At 46.0% G+C, this 25,010-nt stretch overlaps 1 protein-coding gene across 1 annotated transcript; it reads right to left on the bottom strand.

The window, feature by feature from the left end:
• Positions 1-1,128: 1,128 nt before the first annotated feature.
• LOC148510619 (tripartite motif-containing protein 14-like) lies at positions 1,129-15,371 on the bottom strand. The gene is made up of 3 exons (XM_088442559.1): positions 15,066-15,371; positions 13,829-14,183; positions 1,129-3,915 (listed from the first exon to the last, which is right to left on the bottom strand). Exons 1-3 carry the CDS (start codon positions 15,369-15,371, stop codon positions 2,531-2,533), a joined length of 2,046 nt encoding a protein of 681 aa, XP_088298685.1. The 3' UTR covers positions 1,129-2,530.
• Positions 15,372-25,010: the final 9,639 nt, after the last annotated feature.

The following is a 25,010-nucleotide window of genomic DNA, read 5'->3' as shown; positions in this document are numbered from 1 at the left end:
CAAGGGAGGCTGGAGTGAAACCTATGCGTTCTTCATTAGCAGTGGAGACGTGGAATTCCAGGTTTTCATATTTACTGGAATAATCACTGGAGCACAAGAAGGCTTTAAAACTTCCACACACCTGATGCTCCTTATAACCAGGCGATAGGCTGGGGGTGGTGGTTAGCGTTAGGGTGCCAGGACCTGAAGGGTTCACAGATATTAGCACAAGGAGTGCTGAGATATTTACTTTAATGTCGTTTGCTTATTTTCTGTTATGTGCCTGTGTGTGTCCAGGCCTAACCTCACGTATCTATGGTGCAGTGTCTGCTACCATTAAAAAGACATTGCTTTACCAAGTACCTTCCTGGCTGGAGTCCTCATTTCAATACCCCGTGTTACACTATATAATGATTTTTTATTATATAATGGAATAAATATAGAAAAGTCACAGCGAATGAGGTCTAATCACTCTGGGCCTGATTTAGCTTAGGACGGAATTGCACAGCTGCACGCAAGCAAATTTGTAATTCCGTCCTTGCAATTATGGTAATGCAGCAGGAGGTATCACACCTCCTTCATGCATTACTTATCCGAGCTGGGTTACACAACACAGCATTGGATAATCTGCGGGAACATCGGCCGGCTATGTGACCCATGGTGTCATGCAAGCCAGTCGCGGCAGATGAGAGAGGCCAGGAAATCTCTGTCAGCTGACGGAGAACCTGGCCTCTTCCCTCCCCCTCCAAACTGTTGTGACACGCCTCCGTGGAGGGAAACTGAGGCCGTTGCCGCCCCCTCCCCACCCCCAAAAACTGTCAATAAAGGACAGTCTGCTACCAGTTTGCATGCAGGATCGCAGACCCGTTTTGCACATGTGTAGAACGGGCCAGGGGAGTGAGCAGATTACCGAGCATTGGGAATCTGCGTTCAGAAGTACACTAGCATGCACTGTTGAATCAGGCCCTCTGTATTTTATGTGTACTCTCTTCACTCGTGGTATAAGTCATCTTTTGAATTAGATATTTTATAAAAATGAATTAAATTTAAAAGTTACGTTTTTAACAAAATATGAATACATTTATTTCGCAATAAAAGAGAACAAATCATACGGATTTTCAGTTTGGCGATTACTAGAATTGTATTTTAGAGCAAAATATATTTATTGGTTTACAACAATAGGGGAAACAAGTAGAACCCATATCACAAATGACAAAAGCAGGTGAAGTATAATATAAACATCATAACATGCAAATGACTGTGATAAACATAATGATCTCAATAAAAATCAAAAAGAGATACTATCAATGAACCCGCATAAGACCCGCATAAGGGGGAAGAAGCTACAAATAAAATGGGAAGACAGGGAAAGAGGGGGAAGACATATGAGGAAAAGATAATAAAGAGGGGTGGGAGTGGGGAAGGGGAGAGAGGGCAAAAAAGGTACTGTAGGGATTTCCTGTATTTCAAAATAGGTCTGGGGTAGAATTTTATTTGAACAGTGGACAATTTATAAGCTGATTAGTGCACCCAACCAAGCCTCTTGTCTTCTATTTGTGCTTTTATTTAGCAAATAAACCCGACTATGCTCCAGTTTCCAGCTTCTGCCATTTCTTAACCTGTCAGCCTACTTACTTTTATATGAACTTTGATTAAGAGATGAGTTTAGTCCAAACGACACCTTCTTACTGTGTATACAGCAGTGTCTGCTTTGTCCTTGTTTTAGCTGGTCTAATGACCATATTCTGTATTATGTTCCCCATCAATTGCTGTTAACTTAATAATTATATATATTCAGATATATTGTAATAAAACAAACCTAGGCATTGCAGGTAATAATTGTGGGTAACTGTCATTCTGTGCATGCAGCATATGCTGTATAGATTGTACAGGAATGGGCTTGAAGACCAGAATAAATTACAATATTTCCATTTCTCCAGTTTATGCTGCTGTCACCCCATGCATTGTGACTGCAGATAGTGCATATCCTAGCTGGGAGTTCAGGCACACTGCTGGCTGGTACCTGACCTGGGAAATCTGCAGCATAGTCCCTGCTCTAGGGATGGCCATCAACTATCAATGGTTGACCACCAATGGTCAAAGGCTTAGCCATTAATAGAGGTGATCCAATGGATCTATGCCACAGATGGCACAGAGCAATGCAATGTTTCTTTTCTTCTTATGTGCTGGGACATGGAGCATAGCCCTGCCTCCACTCACTGATTGGCCAATTGCCTGGCAAGTATTAAAGCAGAGATGCCCTGCTCTGTCAGTGTGGTCAAACATGAAACACTGTCGCAGCACAACCCATCCTGCTAGCACAGGGAAACAGGGGTTGGGGTTGAGTGCTGTTGATACCAGAATCAGATTGGTCCTGATGCCTGCACTGTGGATCGCAGCCTCTGGGTTCTATCGCCCGCTGTGTTGGGTATCAAGGACAAAACATTTTTTAAATTAGGGGCTGCAGATATTGGGGGTGCACACCCACAGAACAGTGTCTTACCAATCAGATTCCAATCCCTGTGATGTCATCAGTTTCTAGGCAGATCTCTTATGGTAATTTCACCCAGCTGCCAACTCCCCCAAATATAGTTATACAACCTTCCACTACCCATAAAGCAGCATGAAGGGGCTCAGTGAGGGCAGCAGTGAATGTGTGTAAGTGTCTGATCGGGTCACACAGAGAATAAAAGGACAGCTGTCCTACCTCATAATCCAGATATATCCTCACTCTCTCACAGGGGATATTGTCAGCTAAAAAGATCTCTGCACTGTCATGCATCACTGAGTACTGATAATCATCATCAAAAGACCACATATTGTGTTTACACAGACACCAGGACTTATTATTATATCCAATGTATGTTCGATTTCCTCTTCTGTCTATACTGGAATAACACATCCCCACCCTCCAGCTCCCTGATTTACTGACATCCACTTCCCAGTAATGTCGCCCCGAGGAGAAACTTCTGGTGCTTATTACTTGATCACACTGAAATCTCTCCGATGTTTCTGGGCGATTCTGGTTTATACTTGACCAGAATGCAGTTTTCCTGTCACCTGATATCTGAACATCATTAGCAGCTGTGGTTACATCAAGTAATATGTCTGTAGCTTCCTGCACATAGATCCCTTTATTTATACCTGTTATTATATCAGATAATGCATGTAATGTCCCTGAGATGAGACCCACATCCAGATCTCCTGCACCATGGACCTGGTTATCATGTCTCTCTCTGTCCTCAGCATCACACAAGTCACCTGTGTCTGGTTCCTGTAAGACAGTCACTGGATCAGACACGTTACACAGCTCCTCAATGTGACACATCTTCCTGGACAGCACGTCCTTCTTTATTTCCAGTTGCTGTATCAGATCAGAGACTGAGAGTGAAACGTGTTCTGCCTGCCTGGAGATCTCTCTCAGGACTGTCTTCTCCAGGTCTTCCAGCTGTCTCCTTTTGTCTCTAAACAGGACAGTGACTCTCTCTGTTACATCAGCTGCTCTTTCCTGATCGTCTCTCCTGCGCTCCTGCAGACTCTGGACTCTTTTCTCAGTCTCCTCTCTCTTTGTGGTCAGTTTCTGCAGAACATCTCTCAGCTTCACCTTCTTCTTATCAGAGGCCTCAACCAGTGACTCCATCTGATGTCCCCTGTGTTCCCCGATCAGACAACAGGGCATGCAGATACACAAACCATCCTCAATGCAGTAATACTCCAGAATCTTTTTATGGATGAAGCATTTCCTGTTCCCCAGGGAAGTGTTGGGATGAGATAAGACGTGTTCTGCTGACTTGCTATGCACCCCAAGGTGATTATCACACAGATGAGCCTCACAATACAGACATGATTTAACAGCAGGTACATGAAAGTCCACACAGTAACTGCAGAAGATTCCAGTCTCATCCTGATCTAGCCGAGTGGACAGGAAACTCCCCACTATGTTACATAGTTATGTTCCGTATTAGTGCAGGACGCTCTGGACACTCTGCTCTGCATTCAGGACAGCTATAAACTCCAGACCCTTCCTGTGTATCTAGCACACCTCAATACAGACCCGGCAGAAGTTGTGTCCACATCTAAGGATTACAGGGTCTGTATAAATGCTCAGGCAGATGGAACAGTCCAGCTCCTGTCTCAGATCAGCAGACGCCATTGCTGACAGCAGAAGGGAGAAATAAAAGTGACAGTCACTTACACGTAGAAACCAGTACAAGTATCTCACATTCTGCACACAGGGTGAGGTTCAGCTTGTATTTCAGGTTATATCTATAACAGATCCATAACTAGGATTTTTGGTGCCTTGGGGCAGAAAGAGCTCCCTTTCCATTTTTCAAATAGGGACATAATAGGCGTGCAGGATTTGTAAATCAGAACAGAAGGATACTAGAATTGGAACAGGAACCCAAGCCACCGGGCAGCCTCTCACCTAATGGTTCAAAGACCAATCAGTCCAGAGAACAACTCCGGTGACAAGAAGAACATGAACTCAAAACAGTGTAGTACTGACAGTCTGGACCTGGGAACCAAGCCAGGAATCTGAGTCTTATTTAACCATATAAGAACTAATGAAGCTATATCCCTGGTACAGCTCTGACGCAAGACCTGGACCATAATCCGGAAGGGGAACTCAGGAGAGACACCTAAGGCACACACAGTACTGAACACCTTGATGCTAAAAGATTGTGACCTGATCATGTCCTCCAGACCTGGAACCCCAACACTGACTGTCAGCCCAAGACAAGAGCACACAGTACAGGATAACCAAAATAGTCAACCTAGATTATGCAGTAGCCCACTATAGCCACAGAGTGTAGTTCTTCTTGTGTGGTATCCTCCGACCTGAACGGCATACAACAGTCGGCAGTCCGTGACCAGCATACCTGACGAATCAACGGCGGCCAGCGCTCCGGCTATTAGACTGGATTGAATGCGGCACCGTGATCACAGCTTCTCCCGCTTGTCAGATACAATCAGCGGATGGTGAGTCAGGCTGGACCCGATATTAAGCTACTTTGACCTGCCTTAGGGGGATGCCCCTTACTAGCTGCTAGAGGTTGGACACTATACATACCTGGATACGTTTGCCTAATACAGTTTATACCCGGAGGTATTACACTGATTGTTTATTTTCCCATGTGCTTATGAGGAAATCCGGAAAACAAGACTCTCATTGAATTGTTACTAAGTGGTGCTTCTGGAATAAACCACTTAGGTAAAAGGAACGTTCAATTGTTTAAGCTGCTACTAATCCTACACACAGGCTCTATTCTGTTTATTAATGTATTGGTACGTAATCCCAATTTTAAACTGAAATGTTTACATGTTATATATGGATCATCATTTATTGTTATATTTATTATTATTGTTATATTTATTTATACATGGTGTGATATTTGTGATGTTTTAATAGGACCTAATATGGAATAAATACTAATTGGCATTTGCACTCCAGCGCAGAATATGTTTTCTTTATTTGTAGTGACACTTGCAACACAGTCCGGATGATGCCTGCACAACGCAGAGTGGAATCCACGCAGGTGATAAGCATTCTTACCTACTTTTGAAAAAGCATTTCAGGGAGATTGTGAAAGCAGCACCTATGAGCATGGCGGTAAAGTGAGCGTGTCCTGCTACATCCGAGAGGTGTCATAAAAAAAAGTAATAAAACTGACCACCATCCAAATATAAACGAGCCCAAAAGCAGTCAGTAAAATATATTTGTTGATGAAAACACACTGATACGTTTCAGATAATGCATGTAACCATAGGGATCATTGTGCCTTATAACCAATGCAGGGAAATTATACTAATGATCCCATTTGAATGTATATATCTGTTTTGGTTTTTTTTTTTATAAACCAGCTACATAATGGGAGTAAGGTGCAATCAGGGAGATTGCTGGACTCTTCAAGGAGACAGGGAAATTGCTACTATGTCAGGGAGTCTCCCTGACAATGAGGGAGAGTTGGCAAGTGTGGTGATAAGATGTGTGGCAACAGCAGATGGTATGCACTGCAGGAACACCGGCAGAACTGGAGCGGAACCGATGTGTGTGCAGTGTGGGAGCCACAGCGCTGATAGATGGTACACAGCGGTAGATGGAATGCAGACAGCGATGATCAGTCTGTGTGCGGCGTGGAAGCCGATGCGCTGAGAGACGATACACAGCAGTAGATGGAATGCAGACAGCAAGCGGTCTGTGTGCAGCGTGGAAGCCGCGGCGCTAAGATAGTATACATCGGCGATGGTTAACAGCCCTGGTAGTTATCTGTATGCGGCGCGGGAGCCGCAGCGCTGAGAGTCAAAAAGCGATGGTACAAGTGGGTAACGGTTTGAGTTTCAGCAAGGGATGTATCCACAGGAGACACTGAGCCTGGAACGATCCTCGGGAAGGAACACAGCAATGAATGAATGTTTAACACTGTATGGGCAGCTAAGACCAGGATTCGTGACAGTATTAGTGTATATGCAGCAGCATCTGAGCTCATCAGCAAAGGTACTCGCGGTGTGCCGGTAACACCTGGGTCGGGAATAGGGGGCTGCGTTCAGGGCTGCAAGACAGAGCCCCCCTTATTCTCCCACACCCCGACGTAAAGTTCCAATGAGCCCTGGCGTCCAGATAAAGCACATGCTAAGGTATGATGCCTCTTCCCACATGACACACACGTGTATATATACATAAATACATATGTGTAACATTTATAGAACACCTATACTTTAAGTACCCTCCAAGACAATGGATTTGGCCAGTCCTCTCCTACCACATTGATGCACTTAAACTTGAGAGCTCTGTTAATCGGTTACATTATCCTTTATTTTAAATCACACATTTCTTAGCAGTCATACCCAAGACTTGAATCTAGCACCTCTCACATTGACATTGTAAGTACAGGAGAATATGTGCACCTTCAGTTACAAGCTCATTTATTCAATACACACATTCTTCAAAACTGTCATACCCAGGACTCAAAGCAATCACCTTTCACAGTGACACCTTACACATCGAGCTATTTGCTCCTGCAAAGTAAGCCTGTGGATTTCTACCATATGAAGCTACTTGTAATTGTCAGTTTAAAACCATTGCAACTTGGCAGATGTATACAGTGTGCATCTAATCCCCTGCAGCCACACACTACATACTGTAGATCTGCTTAGCTGATTAATGTTTACGAAATTATATTTTGTCTCATATAATTAGAATTTGCAGTCTCCCTTTGAATGAGCAGATAGCTCCATGTGTGCGGTGTCTGACTGCCATGTAGGAGGTGATGGGTTCAGGTCCCAGGTATGACAGTACAGGTTGAGTATCCCATATCCAAAATGCTTTTTGATATCAGATTTTTCTGTATTTTTGAATATTTGCATACCGCCAAATATTCTCTGTAAAGCGCTGCAGAATATGTGTGCGCTATATAATGAGATATCTTGGGGATGGGACCCAAGTCTAAACAGAGAATGGATTTATGTTTCATATACACTTTATACACATGGGGCCTGATTCAGACTTGGGAATAGAGAGAGATATCTCTCTCAACTGATCACCTTGGTGACACCATGCGGCACTGCAGGGGGGGGGCAGATTTATAATGTGCAGAGAGATTTAGATTTGGGAGGAGTGTTTCCAAACTGACATCTAAATTGTAGAGTAATACTAAAGCTGTGCAGTATTTGTGGGCTACATGCAAAAGCAGCCAGTATTTACCCCACATGTAAAACAAAATGTATGTATTTACACCACTTGCATTGCAATATGGTTTGTTCAGGTTCACAGTTGAGAGAGATATCTCACTCTATTCCCAGCTCTGAATCAGGCCCATAGCCTGAAGGTAATTTTATCAAATATTTTTAATTATTTTGTTCATCAAAGTTTGTGTACATACACAAAATTAATTTATGTTTCATATACGTCTTATACACACAGCCTGGAGATAATTATATACAATATTTTTTTATTCCTCCATGGCTGACTCTGCTCCAGATGGGAGGAGAGTAGGCCGTGGAGGAGATAGGGGTGGCCAGGAGATGTCGGCTCCATGTGCTATGGCACATATCGCACCACCCTAATTACAGCCTTGATATATAGGCTCTGTTATACTAAGAGACACACCTAATACATATGCTGAGCATACACTATACAATTATCTGTCAGATATCTGTCCAATCTGGCTGGCTGGAATGAAAATCTGGTAATGTATGGGAGCAAATGACAATCAAACATTTGTTCACAAACACTGGAAAAAATGGACAGTCAGACAAATTGGTTAAATAAAACAAATGTAACCAATTTCAACAATCGTTTTTGTCTGTTTTCCAGTGTTTAAACCCATATAATTGATTGTCATTTGCTCCCATACATTACCAGGTTTTCATTCCAACCAGTCAGATTGGACAGATATCTCACAGATAATTGTATAGTGTATGCCCAGCAATAATGGGACATCATGCATAAAATGTACTTCTTTGGGAATACACAGTCACGTAGCTAAAGAGTTTGCAATAATTATAATAAATACCCAAGTCTCTCTTTGGGATGTATAGGGGGTTTTCAGTATCGCAGGAGATCCCACACTCCTGGGGTCCCTCTTATTGTGGAAACTACCCCTAGCTGGGAATTGGGGAGGGGCTGCGCTGTGCATATCCTGTGGTACTGGCTCAGGAACGAGGTAAGGCCGTAAATTAACCCTACACGGTGACGCTGTTCCAGTGACATTTTATTCTTAAATTGCCGCATTAAGTGATCATATTTAGCAATACACTTTATTAAACAGGGACCTGTGTTGCTATAGATTGTATATGTGGAAGTATTTGAAGGCCAGAGAAGTCTGAAATCTCAACTACAGTGTTGAAACTGCACTTTGACCAATTTAAACACCTGCATTCTCCATATCCTGGCCACTACTTACTAAACATTCTATGGCTCCTGCCCTTTATCCTGACCACTCTACCCAGCTTAACCTCGGTGACCTGGCCGTAAGTATATGTCCACCTACCCTAACCCCCACACTAATACTCTAATCCCAAACAACCTTAACCCCAGACCCAAACTAAACCCATAACATTTGTTCTTGGTGATACAGGATTCAATACACTGATAATACACTGTTTATTTAAGTTTAGAAAACCAATGGTTTAACTATATGTGTAGAATGTATGAGGTTAAAAGTATTTCTGTGAAGGATAAATATGTGATTCCTATGGGTAGAAACAGGAAGGTGAAACAAAACCAGTAGGATGACAACACGGATATGGGTGTATGTATATGTGTAGGAACACTATAAAAACAGCATATTTACTGTAAATAACATTTACTGCACATGAAAAAATAAAAAAAAACCTCACAAAACTGGGACTAAAAGTGCCCATACACTAGGCGACTGCGTGATCCTGCAAACGGATCGGAGACCTAGATCGGCAGCCATCGATGCTCCGCGTTCCGTCGTTGGATCACTGAAATTCTTAGTATTAAATTTCACCAATTTGCAAATCACAATCATATTTTGATAGTGATCAGCAAATCAGTGAAATCCAACATGTTAGTTTTCACCGGATCACAGGAACCTGACAATCCATCGCTAGTGTATGGGGGCCATTAGTCATACTTCTCCTGTCTGGCAGTGCTTCATCAAGGTGGGTCACTCCATCCCAGAATGCTGTCACTACATTCCTGAGGGCCATGGCTGCAGCCCTATTGGTGAGCACTAGTATCCAGTCTCTACCTGTCTGCTGTGCTCACATGACCACCTCCTCCTATCCCTTGCAAGATTGCTCTATTTAAGACTGCACCTGACACTAGCACATTGTCAGAACAATGTGGTTCATTACCGCTCTGCGTTCTCACCCGTGTGCATGTGCTACCTCCGATCCACTGCCTGAAACTGTGCTGCTGTCTGCTGGATTTCTGCAAGCTAATGCTGCTGCATTTACTCTGCTGTCCTGCGCTGTGACCAGACTCCAGTCTGCACCTTATCAGCCTGTGGTCAAGCAGCTATCACCAGTTCCAGCCCAGTTCAAGCCTCTAGTCCAGGGGTTCCCAAACACGGTCCTCAAGGCACACTAACAGTCCAGGTTTTACGGCTAACCATAGCTGGGCACAGGTGATTTAATTAGTACCTCAGTTATTTTGATTTAACCATCTGTGCTTAAGCATGGATATCACTAAAACCAGGACTGTTAGTGTGCCTTGAGGACCGTGGTTGGGAATCACTGCTCTAGTCCCAGCCCGGTCCTGTTATGGCTATCACCTGTCCCAAACCCGGTTCTGTCGTGGTTACTGCCGGTCCCAGTCCGGTTCCACCACTACAACAGCCTCCAGTCCCAATCTGGTTCCACTTTGGCCCAAGCCTGTGTTCTACTTCTTAATTCCAGCCTGGGCGTGCCATAGACTTTCCTAGTGACAGGTCTTCAGACTACAGTAATACTGACTTCAAGCAAGTCCTGAGTACAACTCTGCTGCCTATTGAGGGTTGAAGTGGACTTTGTTGCTCTGCAATTACATTGCCTATTCTCAGTATCACAGCTGCTGACTAAAGGTGCATACACACACAACGATTTTTTGAACGATTATCGTTTCATTTGAAAATATCATTCACTTTCTGAGTCAAACGATGAACGATTATTGTTCATGCGCGTTCATGTTTGTAGTTCAGTCAGACTTGTCAACTCAACGATTTTCATTAAGTTAATATGCAAAAATCATTTGTAGCTCATAAAAATCGTTCATTACATTTAAATAAACATAGTAAATGAACAACTTTAGTAAACGACTTTAGTTAATTTTTTCAAGGTAGAAAATAGTTTACTAAAATCGTTCATTAACTCAATCGTTGGGTGTGTATGCAGCTTTAGCGTTGGGACTCTACTCCCCATACCATTGGTACCACCATCGAGAGTGGTTGTTTTCCCTTCGAGTATTAGGGTTCGTGCCGAGCCCCTGCTTCAGCATCACTCCAGTTGCTGGGGACTGGATATAGATTCCTCTTGGAGGGTGTAGGCTTCAGGTAATCGGTTTGCAGTACCTGTCAGCAGATCCCAGTATATAACAAAAGGGGTCCAAGAAAAGACAATCATTGAACCAGCGACAGGGTCATGGGGCCCAAGGCTTGCTGGTGCACGTGGGGAGCGAAGGCTAGTCTGTCTGGTCCTATCCCACAGAAGAGCTCCTGCAGCACAAACTACTGCAAAAGTTAATGCTGGCTATGACAGAACGGTGTCAGAAGACACAGTGCATCACAGCTTGCTGCCTATGGAGCTGTGTAGCCGCAGACTGGTCACAGTGGCCATGGTGACCTGTTTGGTGCTGAAAATGGAAAACCACCGCATATTTATGGGACTTTGGGTAAGTGGGCCATGGGACATTTCAATAGGATATACAAAGACCGCTGTGTAACAATGTAAAGCTTAGAGCAGGGGTTCCCAACCATGGTCCCCAAGGCACACTAACAGTCCAGGTTTTAGGGATAGCCATACTTGAGCACAAGTGACCAAATTAGTACCTCAGTTATTTTGATTTAACCATCTGTGCACAATCATGGATATCATTAAAACCAGGACTGTTCGAGTGCCTTGAGGACTGAGGTTCGGAATCACTGGCTGAGAGTATAAAAGCTAAATAGAAACTTAAACGTTGATCACCAGATAGAATAAAACTGCCACATATGCTAATAAGGTGAGTGCTGTAGCTCTTTCAAATCTATACACTTATGGGCATATCCAATTAGCGCAGCGAACTGTCGGTTCGGACCAATTCAATTAGGTCACCTTGCGGTGCTACGCTTCTTATTGAACTTGAAACTCATTTAGATAAGAAATTAAATATTTTAACGTTAGATGAATAAAAAACATTTACTCAATGCCTCAAAAGACTCCATATAGCAATTAAAAAAAATGTTGATAGGAAATGCTATAAGAAATTTCCAACTACCAACTTGTACGTGAGACATCCCTTATTCCCAATATGCGAGACTAAAGCTATTACACATGACAGGTGTTCAATAAACAAACAGCTATTTATGTTGAACTATTTAAGGTTCAAAGCCAACATAAAATTGTAAATAGGGGCTGTGAGGGGGTAAAAATACTGAAAGAGGTGAAGTCTAACAATATAACATGCGCCTATGATGAGTAAGGGCATTTTCTCTATTTATCATGCGTAATAATGCTTCCGTGTAATAAATAAATAAAAATATATATATTTCTCAAACTCATGTAAAGTGTGTGAATCAGCAGAAGGACATGATACATTTGTTAATAGTCCTTTTAAAATATTAAAATTCATCAGTATATTACAGAAGTCTTTGGGGGAGATGTACTAAGCTTTGGAGAGAGGGAGAGAAAGTGGAGAGATATAAAGTACCAACCAATCAGCTCCTGTCATTTTTTTCAAACACAGCTTGTAAAGTGAGTTAGGAGCTGATTGGTTGGTACTTTATATCTGTCCACTTAATCTCTCTCCAAAGCTTAGTACATTGAACACTATATTTCTATTCACTCTTGATATATCTTTTATATGCTTTTGTGAGCATGTAAGAGGTCATATATACATTGCTGTCAAAATTATTTGTGAACGTTAGCTGCCAAACCCTTCCAACTCCTGATTTGTAGCCTTATTATTCGTTTTTTTGGAACAATTAAACGAGAGACCAGTAACAGAGTTAAAAAGAGGTCAGTCTTTATATATAATATATCTAGAATAGTAATATAGCTAAATACTGACCATATTAGTTAATTGATATCTTGTCTGTTGCGATTCCTGCAATAGTGAGAAGAGCTTGTTTTCTTCTTTGAGCATGTGATTGTGCAACAACCAGGCAAAGTTATTTTAGGATCAGTATGTTGACCATGTAGTGCAGTGGTTCTCAAACTCGGTCCTCAGGACCCCACACAGGTCTCTCAGAAGGTGCACAGGTGTACTCACTGATACATTTTAAAAGATCCACAGGTGGAGCTAATTATTTCACTTGTGATTCTGTGAGGAGACCTGGAAAACATGCACCGTGTGGGGTCCTGAGGACAGAGTTTGAGAACCTGTGATGTAGTGGGAACATCCAGGTTTAAACTGCATAAAATAGGAGTTATGACATACCTTTTGTTAACTCCTTTTCTTCGAGGTCCATGGGGTCCACAGCCATCACATTGGGGTTTATGGATTCATCCAGGCACCAAACAGTTAATCCAAGCTCTCAGCTCCCAGGATGCACTACGTCCTCCCCCATATACCCCGCCCCTGGTCACAGGGCGTCAGTTTGTCACAAAGCCCACAAAGAGAAGACAAAAAGAAGGAAGGAAGGACATATGTTCTCTAGACATTCTCTCACAACGGAGGGAAACACTCAAGAGATACAACAAAACTACCCATTAACACTAGGTGCGTTAGGGTGGGTGTCCTGTGGACCCCATGGACCTCGAAGAAAAGGAGTTAACAAAGGTATGTCATACCATAACGCCTATTTTCTTCTTCGGGGTCCATAGCCATCACATTGGGGCTATACCCAAGCAGTACCCCTAAGGGCGGGAACGCTCCTGTGTCTTGGAAGGAGGATCCTGCGCCCAAAGGAGGCATCCTGAGAGGCAAAGGTGTCAAATGCATAATATTTTATAAAGGTGTGGATAGACGACCACGTGGCTGCCTTACACAATTGTTCCGCAGATGCGCCCCAGCGGGCTGCCCATTAAGGACCCACAGACCGCGTAGAGTGTGCCCTGATCGAGTCTGGCACCCTACGACCCACCTGAGTATATGCCTGTGATATGGTCATACGAAGCCATCTTGCTAAAGTCTGCTTATTAGCTGGCCATCCCCGCTTGTGGCAGCCATAAAGAGCAAAAAGAGAATCAGACTTCCTCAACTTGCTGGTGCGCTCCACGTAGATACGTAAAGCACGTACAACATCCAGGGAAGCCTCACCCAAGGACAGCCCCGACACATGAAAAGCTGGGACCAATTTAGGGAGATATCCTGCTCGGGTCCACAGCACCGCTCTATCCTGGTGGAAAACCGGAAAAGGAGAGCGAACGGACAAGGCTGCCAGGTCGGACACCCTACGAGCAGAAGCAATGGCCAAAAGAAAAATTGTTTTTGCTGTTAACCATTTGAGATCTACCAACTCCAATGGCTCAAAGAGGGAAGCCTGTAAAGTCTTAAGAACTAAAGACAGGTCCCATGGTGCTACCGGAGAAACAAACGGAGGCTGTACCCTCAAAACTCCCTGAAAAAAGATTTTTACATCAGACAACAAAGCAACCCTACGCTGGAACCAAACTCCAAGCGCAGAAGCCTGCACTCTTAGGGAGGCCAGACGAAGCCTCGCTCTAACCCTGACTGGAAAAAAGCGAGTACTCGGGAGATCCTAAACAAACTAGGATCATATTTTCTCAGTTTACACCACTGAAAAAAAGCACGCCAAACCCTATAGTAAACCTGGGCCGAAGAAGGCTTTCGTGCCCTCATCATGGTCTTTATTACTGGCTCTGACAACCCTTTGGCTCTTCACACAGAGGCCTCAAGAGCCACGCCGTCAAAGCTAACCGAGGGAGATCCAGATACCAGCAGGGACCCTGGAGCAGCAGATCTCACCTGAGGGGAAGTGGTCAAGGCGTGTCCACTGAGAGGTTTTGTAGATCGGTAAACCAATGGCACCTGGGCCAAGCAGGGGCTATCAATATCACCATGGTGTCTTTCTGACCACCCTGGGAAGAAGAGCTAGAGGCGGAAAAAAGTACGCCAGCCCGAACTTCCACCTTACTGACAACGCATCTGTGAAGTCTGCCCGTGGGTCCCTGGTCCTGGACCCGTACCTGGGGACCTTGTGGTTGCGATTTGAGGCCATAAGGTCTATCTCTGGAAGACCCCATTTGTCCACAAAGACCTTGAATACATGCGGGTGGAGAGCCCACTCCCCCGCATCTATGTCCTGCCGACTTAGAAAGTCTTCCACATTTTGTACCCCTGGTACAAAAACTGCCGTTATCGCATGAAGATGACGTTCTGCCCATACTCAGATCCTTGACACTTCTGCCATGGCTCCCCGACTTCGGGTGCCTCCCTGCCGATTTAGGTAAGCTACTGTGGTAACATTGTCGGACTGTACTTGCACCGGCTTGCCGTGCACAAGATCCTGGGCTTGTACCAATGCCCTGAAAACTGCCCTCAGTTCCAGTACACTTATGGGCAGACAACTTTCTGCCCTTGTCCATCTTCCCTGGAAGAAATGCTCCCCAACCATGAAGACTGGCATCAGTGGAGAAGAGTCCAATCCGATATCCAAAACGTCCGACCCTGGTTGAGGTGGTCCGTCCGTAACCACCAGGAAAGGGACAACCTGACCTCTGGGGAGAGGTAGATCATCTGAGATTTTATCGACCGATAATCCCTGTTCCAGCGTGAGAGAACCCATCGTTGCAACAGCCGGGAGCGGAATTGTGCATATTGCACCATGCTGAAAGTGGATACCATTGACTCCAGCACTCGCATGGCCGCATGCACTTATACTTGCCTGTTGTGCAAAAGATTGCGTATGCGCCCCTGTAGGACCGCAATCTTCTCTTCCGGTAAATACAATCTCCGCTGTACAGAGTCCAGTCGTGCTCCTAAGTGCACCAACTGTTGTGCTGGTTGAAGGGAGGATTTCTCTAGTTCACAATCCAACCGTGCCTCTGCAAACAAGAGATTGTCATCTCGAGATGCCTCATCAACTCCTGCAGAGACTGCCCTAGCAGAAGGAGATTGTCTAAGTAAAGCAAAACTCTGATTACCATTATCTCCGCCATGACTTTGGTAAAACCTGAGGGGCTGTGGCCAGCCCGAACGGTAATGCCTGAAACTGAAAATGGTCCTGCCCTACTGCAAAAAGAAGAAACTGTTGATGGGATACCACAATGGACACATGTAAATAAGCATCTTCAATATCGAGGGTTACCATGAAGTCCCCTGGTTCCAAGGCTAATACTATTGACTTCAGTGTCTCCATATGAAACCTGGGTACCCGTATGAACGTATTGAGGTCCCTTAAATTTAGAATTGGTCGGAAAGACCCATTTGGCTTCCGAACCAGAAACAGGTTGGAATAAAACCCCTTTTGAACCTGTTCCTGTGGTACTCTGACAATCACCCCTGTCTTCGACAGGGAGTGAACAGCTTGCTGTATAGCCAACGCTTTCACCGACCCCACAGGCTGGGTACGGAAAAAAACCTTTGAGGCGGACTTCTCCAAAACGTTAGGGCATAACCCTGGGAAACTACTTCCCGAACCCAGGCATCTGTTGTTGTGAGACGCCAGACGTTCGAAAACTGAAGAAGTCGGCCTCCTACCCTGGGATCCCCCCCGGAGAGGCCCGTCCCATCAGGCCACGGGTTTATCCTGCGGCTTGGAACCCGGGCGTTTGGTTTGCCAGGGCTTTTTAGGTGATGGCTTTATACCAACACCTGTGCTACCAAAGGGCTAACCTCTGACCTTCCCCTGAGGCCAGGCCGAAAGGTACAAAAGGAAGAAGACCTTTGTCTAGACCCTGATGCTGAGGGTAACCCTGCAGCCTTGGAGGCTGCCACCCAGGCTACCATTTTGTCCAATTCCGAATCGAAAAGGACTCCACCTGTGAAGGGTAGAGACTCTAAGGCCCTCTTGGACCCTGATTCAGCCTTCCAATCTCTTAACCATAATGCTCTACGAGCGACTACAGAGGCTGCTGAAGCTCTGGCGGACAATATTCCTGCATCTAGAGCTGCCTCTCCAAGGTAGGAAGCCTCCTTCACATAGGAAACTATATCCTGCTGTTCTTTGGACAACTCAGGCAAGGACTCGGCCAAAGTCTTCATCCATTCTTCTATGGCTCTAGCCACCCAGGCTGTAGCCATTGCCGACCGGGTAGCTGCCCCTGAGATTGAAAAAATCGTCTTAAGGCAACCCTCCAGCCTCTTATCAGTAGGATGTTTAAGGGAACAGGCTGAAGGTACTGGTGAAGTGGAAGACTTCATTAAATGTACCACATGCGTATCCACTGATGGCGGAACCTCCCATTTAGAACACTGCTGAGAAGAAAACTGATATAAAGCCGAAATCTTTTTAGCCACATGGAACCTCTTGTCCGGAGCCTTCCAAGCTTCGCCCAAAAGTTCTGATAAATGCTCCGACCCGGGAAACTCCGCTTTGACCACCCTTTGGCGCCGGAGCCTTCTTAAGTATAGGCTCTGCCTCCTCGATATTCAAAACAGCTTTGACCGCCCTAATTAAGAATGGGACATCAGCCACTGGGAAAAGATCCCCCTCTTATGTGGAGAGAGATCCCTGAGAGGGTACTTCATCCTCCTCAGAAGACAAATCAGAATCTGTGTCCTGATTTGCCTGTGTAGCCAAATGCCTTCTAGCTTTTGGCTGTACAGGTTTGGCTATCTGAGGCGGCTGCTGAAAAGTCAAAGACGAAGGGCCTGCTTGCCCATGCGCATACATATCCATCCAAGATGGCAACATAGGAGGCATAAATATAGCTGGCTGCAATTGCTGCTGAACTCTCATCCCCGGAGCAGCTGGAACTGCCAATCTCTCGGCCACCTGGGCCATGATCTGGGAAAAAGCAGCCCAAGGGGGTTCCTGACCTGATGGCGGCAAATTTGATTGCTGTTTTAGAGAGTCTCCACTGCAAACACATAAGCCATTTTGTACAAAGTCCTGAGAGGACAAACCTGCTTCACAGGCTACACATGATATCAAAAGAGGGGCCTCAGCCACCTGCCTTTCAGAATCTTTTGGACATATTTTAAAGTCTAAATTCTATATATACAGGTGACCCCACCCCACACACCGGCTGCAGGGAGAGAAACAGTAATGAAATGTAAGCAATACATACACACAGTTTCAACAGGTCACAAACAATGCACATATACTTAGCAGAGTCTATGCAATTTGGTTAGGCTCCCATGCACTATAATAAGCAAAGCCTAGTAGCATATATGGAGCTTCTGTATAAATGATCCCAAAGGAGAAGTACTGTATACAGGGAGACTGACCCAATGCTTCCTGAGCAACAGCCATAGAGAGCACTGAGTGTGGTCTGTAGCTGACTCAAATAGGAAGCTGGGTGGAGCAACCCAAAAGCGGGACCTCAGGAGGGCCGTAGTTCGGGTTGGGGGAGGGGCCGCCGAGGAAGCATGCCTCCCCTATGCTGTATAGACCACCCGGCAACTGACATGGCCGCCACAACCCCCCACGGCTGTCAGACATATCCCGGTGGTCTGTGAAAGCAGACCCAGTGACTGGCTGCCCACACAGCAATCCTCCGGCCAGTCTCTAAGCCGGAGGACGGAAAGCTTATGACCGCGGCGTCGGCACACGCCCACGGTCCCACTTACCTGCACCCCGCTCAGTCGCCGTCCAGAGCAGAGCCCCTGCCGAAATCACTAGCCGCGACTAGCATTGCGGTGCTGGCGGGGTTTGCTGAAGCAGGGACCCGTGCGTCTGCTAGACGCGTGGTTCCTATATGGGAACACGTGCCCCTGCCTTCCTGTAGACTTGAACTTCGGGACTGCCCTGCAGTCCCACTGCTAGTACGGTGCCTTCTTGCACCAAACAGTACACTGACGCCCTGTGACCAGGGGCGGGGTATATGGGGGAGGACCTAGCGCATCCTGGGAGCTGAGAGCTTGGATTAACTGTTTGGTGCCTGGATGAATCCATAAACCCCAATGTGATGGCTGATGACCCCATGGACCCAGACGAAGAAAATATATTTGAATAAAAACGCAATCTTTCAATGGAAAGATTTCTAGCACATTGTGCTAAGGTGTATTACAATTGTTAACATGTTTTTATAAACTGTTACATAAACATGGTTTTACTGTATTGATTGAGGTACCAGCATTTCTCCTTCATCCACTAGGGGACACTGGAGTTCAAGACAGTGGGGTATAGACGGTGGTAGAGCAGAGCCTGGCACTTTAAATAATTTAGAAGTGTGACTGGCTCCTCCCCCTCTATGCCCCATCAGCCCCAGTTTTTAGAATGTGCCCGAGAGAGCCGGTCGCACATCAGGCTGTCTCCAGCCTTTCTTATTTAGTTTTAGTTTTTAAGACAAGCATTGAGGACAGGCAGGCTGCTTACTGTGGCAGTCTGCCTGCTACGTGGGAGCCGCCGGGAAAGGCACCACACGGCTACTGCAGCCTGTGTCCGGTGACCTAGAGGAGGGGGCACACACCTGGAGTCATCGGACTCTGCGAGGACCCGCCACTGCTGACACCGGCATGTGTCCGGGTTCCTCGCCGCCCCCTCAGCCCAGCATCCCGGCCGCAGCAGTTGTAAGTATAACCACTGCTCCTGATAGCAGGAGCAGTGGATGCATAGCTGGGCTCAGTGACATAATGTCACTGTTAGGAGACCCGACAATCCCCCCCGCACGCACCCGAGTCCCTTATCGGGTAACAGAAGGTGCTAAGTGGGCCCGAAGAACGCGCTGCAGGGCTGTCGCGACTTAATGGCTCCTTCCAGCACCCGCCGCTGCTCTCAGCAGGCAGTGTCCGGGTCTAGGGCTTATCCATAGTCGGCCAGTTACTAATGTAACGCTGACAGGACATCGCGGTCTCGGCTAGCGGGGGTGGAGCTTATTACCAGCGGCCATAGCATCAGCCGCCTATTCCGAATGGCGCGTCCTGCTTATCTAGCGGCGCCATTTGTAGTCGGGCTCTCCCTCCTGCCAAGACCTCGCTACAGAAGGTACATGTGTAGCGCTGGGGTAGGCGCGCTGAACGCCTGCCGCATGCGGACGCCTACCATTTCCTCTATCAGGCTGCCTGTTCTGTGCAGCCGGCCAGTCCTGGACACGGCTTACAGTGGTCAGTGTCCGGGTCTCTGATTATAGGGAGTGGCGCGATGGCAGCGTTTAGGTCCCCGTTGCACCGCTCACCCTCCCCCCCTGTGCACCCGCTATGCAAGACTTCTGGATTTACTCTCCGGATAAGTGCACTCCAACTGGGCTGTGTGCACTATAACAGGCGGGCTAGGGTATCTCCAGCTTAGGAGGTAGGCAGGCACAAGTGTGTACCATCAGGGAGACATTACACACAGCAAGGTGTCCCTATGCTACAGCTTGTTTTGCAGCACATGGAAGCATCCACAGTAGAAGAACTACAGGTACCAGCATAGCATGTACGCCGCAAGGGAGGAAGCACAAGCACTGCCTTGGCTATTTAGCAGCTCTCCTCAGAGCAGGCTTCCCTGTTATCCCTAGTCTATAGTAACAGGCTAATAGTACCAGCGCAAGGCTCGGATCCTGCCGCTGCCATTTCTGTGTGGAGTTTGTATGTTCTCCCTGTGCTGGCAGCACTGCCTTAGCTATCAGCTTCTCTCCTCATCTAAATATCAGGAGGAGATGCCGCGTCCCGCAGCTCCTGGCTGGGCTGAGCAGGCTTCCCTGTTAGCTACTGCATAGCATAGAGCTAATAGCCTTACGTTATACAATGCAGCGCTGTATGACGTCACGCTGCTACCACAGCAGCACAACTTCAGTGCTCCCGAGAGTTAGCCCCTCTCCTGTCTTGCAGGAAAAACGTTGGTTTATGCGCAGTGTTGCGTCAGGAGCCTTGATGGCTCCCCGTATTCCCGGCACTGACCGGACCTTCAACTACTCCGCTTATACGATTAAGGGGGCTAGCAGCGCTATGCTGAGAAGTGTAGCAGTTTGCGCACACACAGCGTGGTATTCATGATCAAACAGCGTTCCCTGCTTCCCTTTTAAGGACAGTAGTTATTGCTGCACACAAGCAGTATAGCTCAGGCACTACCTGCAGCAGGAAGTGCTTTAGCGCGCGTCCCTTACGCCTACCACACTGCGAGTGCTTCAGCAAGGGTTGCCTGTCCTTGTATGACAGGAGTTTAGTACTAGCTACAGTGGATAGCTGGTCGCTAGCGGTAGACTAGCCCTATCCCGCTTTTCCACTATGACACCGTGTTAAGCGGTTCTGAAAGGGGCCAGTTGTTCAGCCTATGCATCACGGCTAGAAGCGATGTGCTGACATTCTTCCAGGACCGGTGCACAAACGCAGTCCTGCCAATTGCAGCGCCGCTTGGTTTACCCAGTCAGGCTCCCCTTCGTTCTGTAACATAGGGCGCCTAGATTAATCTAAGGGCCTGTTATGTATCATGGCCTCATGGTGTATTAGCTCCACTGTTATGGTGCTGCTGCCAGAACTTATGGTCATAGCATACCCTTCACCCAAGGTTAGCACATTTTTGCGTCCCATCCCCAGGCTTATGCCTCACATTGGCTTCCCATGCATTTGTGGATACCATTTTAGGCTGGTCTTAAAACCTTTCTCCCCAGTTTTCTGTGCTTACCTTAGAAGGTGTGCATAGGTGCATCTTTTTATATCATGTGTTCCCTTTGGCAGCACATACAGGAAGAGGTTAGTGACGCGCAGCTGGTGTGGTTGTTGGCGTTGCTGCCTCACAGCGCTGGGGTCTTCCTGTTGATTCTCACTTCAAAAAATGGGTTCATCTGGTGTTAAGATGGCTCATCTGAAAAGGCGAGTACGCCAGTAACAGAAGGGTCCCAGGATCGAAACCAGTCTGGGACAGCACACTGCTAAAATATCCTGACCCTACGCCGTAGCAGAATGACGGCCACCTGCGGCACATGAGCAGTCTATGTATGTCTATTGTGTTTTATACTAGCCCTGCTGTATAACACACATGCTGGAGTGATTTTGTCCTTGGGCTCAATTCCTTCCATGGCTTCAATTATTGCTCATGTTCTAATTTTAAAATGTTACGTCACCTACTAAATTTGTATGTAGGTAAGCGTATCCATTTGTGGATATCGCTTCTTTCCTTACCGTAGGAGCAGCGGTAGGATCTGTTCTTATCAATTTATGTCTAATACCTAGCATATTGATAGAAGGAGGCTGCGTTTGGAGGCTGGACTCTCCTGATGCGGTAGTTTGTATAATGACTACGCTTTACACTATCTCTCCCTGGGGATTGGGTTGTGTGTGTGCATATACATATATATATTTGTGTATATGGGTAGAATGCCTATACTTCCACAATCATTAGGTTTACCTATAATCCACACAAGGGAAGCCGCCTGGGATTACCAGAAGCTGTAGGCTATATCCCTACATATTAATATTATAGGGTGGCTCTATAAACTAGTCATGTGCTGCAGCTTACATGGTGATAGTCACAATTCTCTAAGGCATTGCTTCTAGTATGGATCCTAGACATGTCACATGTATATAAAGTTATGTACTTCCACCCTCCTGGAGTTCTAGTTCCATTCCTGCCAGTTATACGGCACCCCGTTTCGGGGGACCTATTATCATTACAGTGATGCACTGGGTAGTAAACTTGTAAGACGCCCATTTCTTGTATGAATATTTCCTAATAATTGGGAAACAAAAACCTGTGTTTTGTTTAAACTACTGGGGTTATCACTATTGATATCTCCCTTCTTTACTTGGGATAACCAACTCGTTCTATGTCTAAGTACAGGTACTCTTCTCAGTATCTATTCCGGTACTACATATTATTGTAGCATATCTCAATAAAATGGGTCTAAAGTGCCCTTAGGTACAATTCATATCTGGAAGGCCTAGGGCCACTTGCCGATATAGGCAGGGTCAGACCTGAGTTATATTAGACTGGTGGGCATAAGACGCACTTCACCAATAGAAATATTTATGCAAGGATACTTAAACTAGCAGACCGTTTTTGGGGTTGTATGTATAATCTAACACTGCTATACAGATACACGTCTCTAATGGACCAGGCTCAGGTATAGAGTCCTGTTCTACGACCTTCTTGTCTCGACTAAAATTTTGCTAGTTTCCACAGTTTTTTCTACTGCACATCTCCAGACTGAAGTCTGTGCTGTAGAGCAATTGGTCTTAGCCCACTGAAGCTACTCTCTATACCTAACGTGGCGGGTTGCTGTGTGATGGTAAAGGTCAGTGACATTCTACATAGCGTCCAGAGGGATTCTGGTCGCTCAAAGGTAAGAGCTTACTAATGCCTCGGATGATGCTCCTAATTCATGCAACCTGACATACATAGCTTTATTCTCCCTTACGCACCCTAGCTGCTGTCCTAGCAGCCATCCGCTCTTTTAATCAGTTGGCTCTACACTTTAGAGTTTTCCTGGAGTGTGGGTGGTGCATAATTACAACACTGGATTGGCGACACTATTCTACTAGAACCTGTTAAGGTTCTGGACCGAAGCACACCTATAGGCTATTGCACATCTTTACATAAGTGTGATCCGCGCAGGGGACCTGGTTGGGTTCCTGTTCAGTATCTGTTGATATTTTTATCACACTCACATGGATGTCCTAGTGCTCTGGCCTTGTTGTATGGGATGCTTCCCTATATTGATAGCTCTCCCTGGGTGGCTGTTGCATTCGTGCTGTTTTACTGTTAGATTCCTGGTTGTTTTCATACTGTGTTCAGGCCAGCAGTTGGTACTGACTACGCACTTACATCATGTTGGAAGTTGTCTGTTATTTCCTTTTAACGGCAGCATTTCAGCTCCTGTTTTATCCCTGTTTTCAAAATGGGTTGTACTTCCGTCTGACCCTCTGAAAGGTATTGTAGTCTCAATCCTCTCGCTCTCTCTTTCGCCTCGGTCTCACGCCCAGTGGGATCTCCACTCGTTGGAGACTTCTATGGTCTAGCCCTTCCACTGGTTAACAACTGTGTTGTAGTTGGACCTCAAGGATGGTTCGGGGCGACTGTTCAGTCTTGTCTTTTGCCTTCCTGCATACTCTTGTTGGGAGTCTGTGGACAGGATCAGCTCTATCTGTAGTTTGGTATTGTTATACTTTTATATATACGATTATGTCCAGCAGTGCTGGGATTCTGCTGTCTGCGGCTGCTGCAGCTGCCTGTTTAGACTCTAGTAAGGTTCTCGAGTTTGTGCTCGTTTACTGCCCTTCTCCTATGGATTCTTGTTGGGGCTCTCTGCCACCAACAGTCCGGTTTGGTCTATTTCAGCTGAGATTACAGATTCTGACGTTTCCCACCTGTGTTTGTTCTCTCAACAGCTGTTCTGTTCCTTTTGACTTGCTCTGTAAGTTGTGGAATTTTCTGTGACTGTTTAGTGAGGAGTAGTGTTTGTCTCCTGTGCTACGACACTTGTTCCTCAGCTTCCGCTGGGCCTCAGGTTCTTGGCGGTCCCTGTTTCGGTTTGGCCAAGGGATCAGCAAGTTCTCCGCGCTCCCACCCGGGAGGTTGGCTTTGGGACGTCCCCACTGTCTTGAACTCCAGTGTCCCCTAGTGGATGAAGGAGAAAACAGGATTTTGGTACTTACCGATAAATCCCTTTCTCCGATTCCACAGGGGACACTGGACGCCCGCCCAGCGCTGCGTACCTGCCGTTTTGTTTGGTTTCTATAGTTGTGTGACTGCAGGGTTCCCTGCAGTGGGTTCCTCTGTTCTACTTCAGTCGGTCTTGTTCCGTTCTGTGGTCTTCTCCTTTTCCTCGTTTTTTTTTTTTTTTTTCCTGTTGTCCTCCGTCTCCTCTCGGGCTCAGTTCTTAAACTGGGGCTGATGGGGCATAGAGGGGGAGGAGCCAGTCACACTTCTAAATTATTTAAAGTGCCAGGCTCTGCTCTACCACCGTCTATACCCCACTGTCTTGAACTCCAGTGTCCCCTGTGGAATCGGAGAAAGGGATTTATCGGTAAGTACCAAAATCCTGTTTTTGTGTTTGATCTGGTTTGGTTTATCAATAATTTAATGTGTTTCTATGAGCACAGCCAATATCAACTGATTGGTTGCAAAATGATAGCTCAGATTGGAGCTTCTGGACACACCCCCTGTATTCTGATTGGTACTCCCATTTATAATATCTTCTCTTTGCCTGTCTGATTGAAACTACATCTACCAAGATGCATCCATGTCGCTACCCTCTGGTGGGCAGTTTATGTTTTTAACTTGGCTGCTGAATAAAGTGTGTCCACTACTCTTTTGAACACTATTTTTGTTCCTTTACAAATATAAGAACACTGGAATACTCACACACAGCACCTTCAGATAACGAAGAGACTGGAGGGG

Source organism: Taudactylus pleione, unplaced genomic scaffold (assembly GCF_031769625.1).
Source record: "Taudactylus pleione unplaced genomic scaffold, aTauple2 ptg000314l, whole genome shotgun sequence".
In the NCBI taxonomy this organism is placed as follows: domain Eukaryota; kingdom Metazoa; phylum Chordata; class Amphibia; order Anura; family Myobatrachidae; genus Taudactylus; species Taudactylus pleione.
This window is presented reverse-complemented; position numbering and strand designations above follow the sequence as displayed.

Coding starts and splice junctions, on each gene's coding strand:
- LOC148510619 (XM_088442559.1), bottom strand. CDS start 15,371: ATGGGTTCTCTCACGCTGGAACAGGGATTATCGGTCGATAAAATCTCA. Junction 14,184..15,065: donor TGCACGGCAAGCCGGTGCAA/GTACAGTCCGAC, acceptor ATCTTTTTTCAG/GGAGTTTTGAGGGTACAGCC. Junction 3,916..13,828: donor TATCTACGTGGAGCGCACCA/GCAAGTTGAGGA, acceptor TATGTAACATAG/TGGGGAGTTTCCTGTCCACT.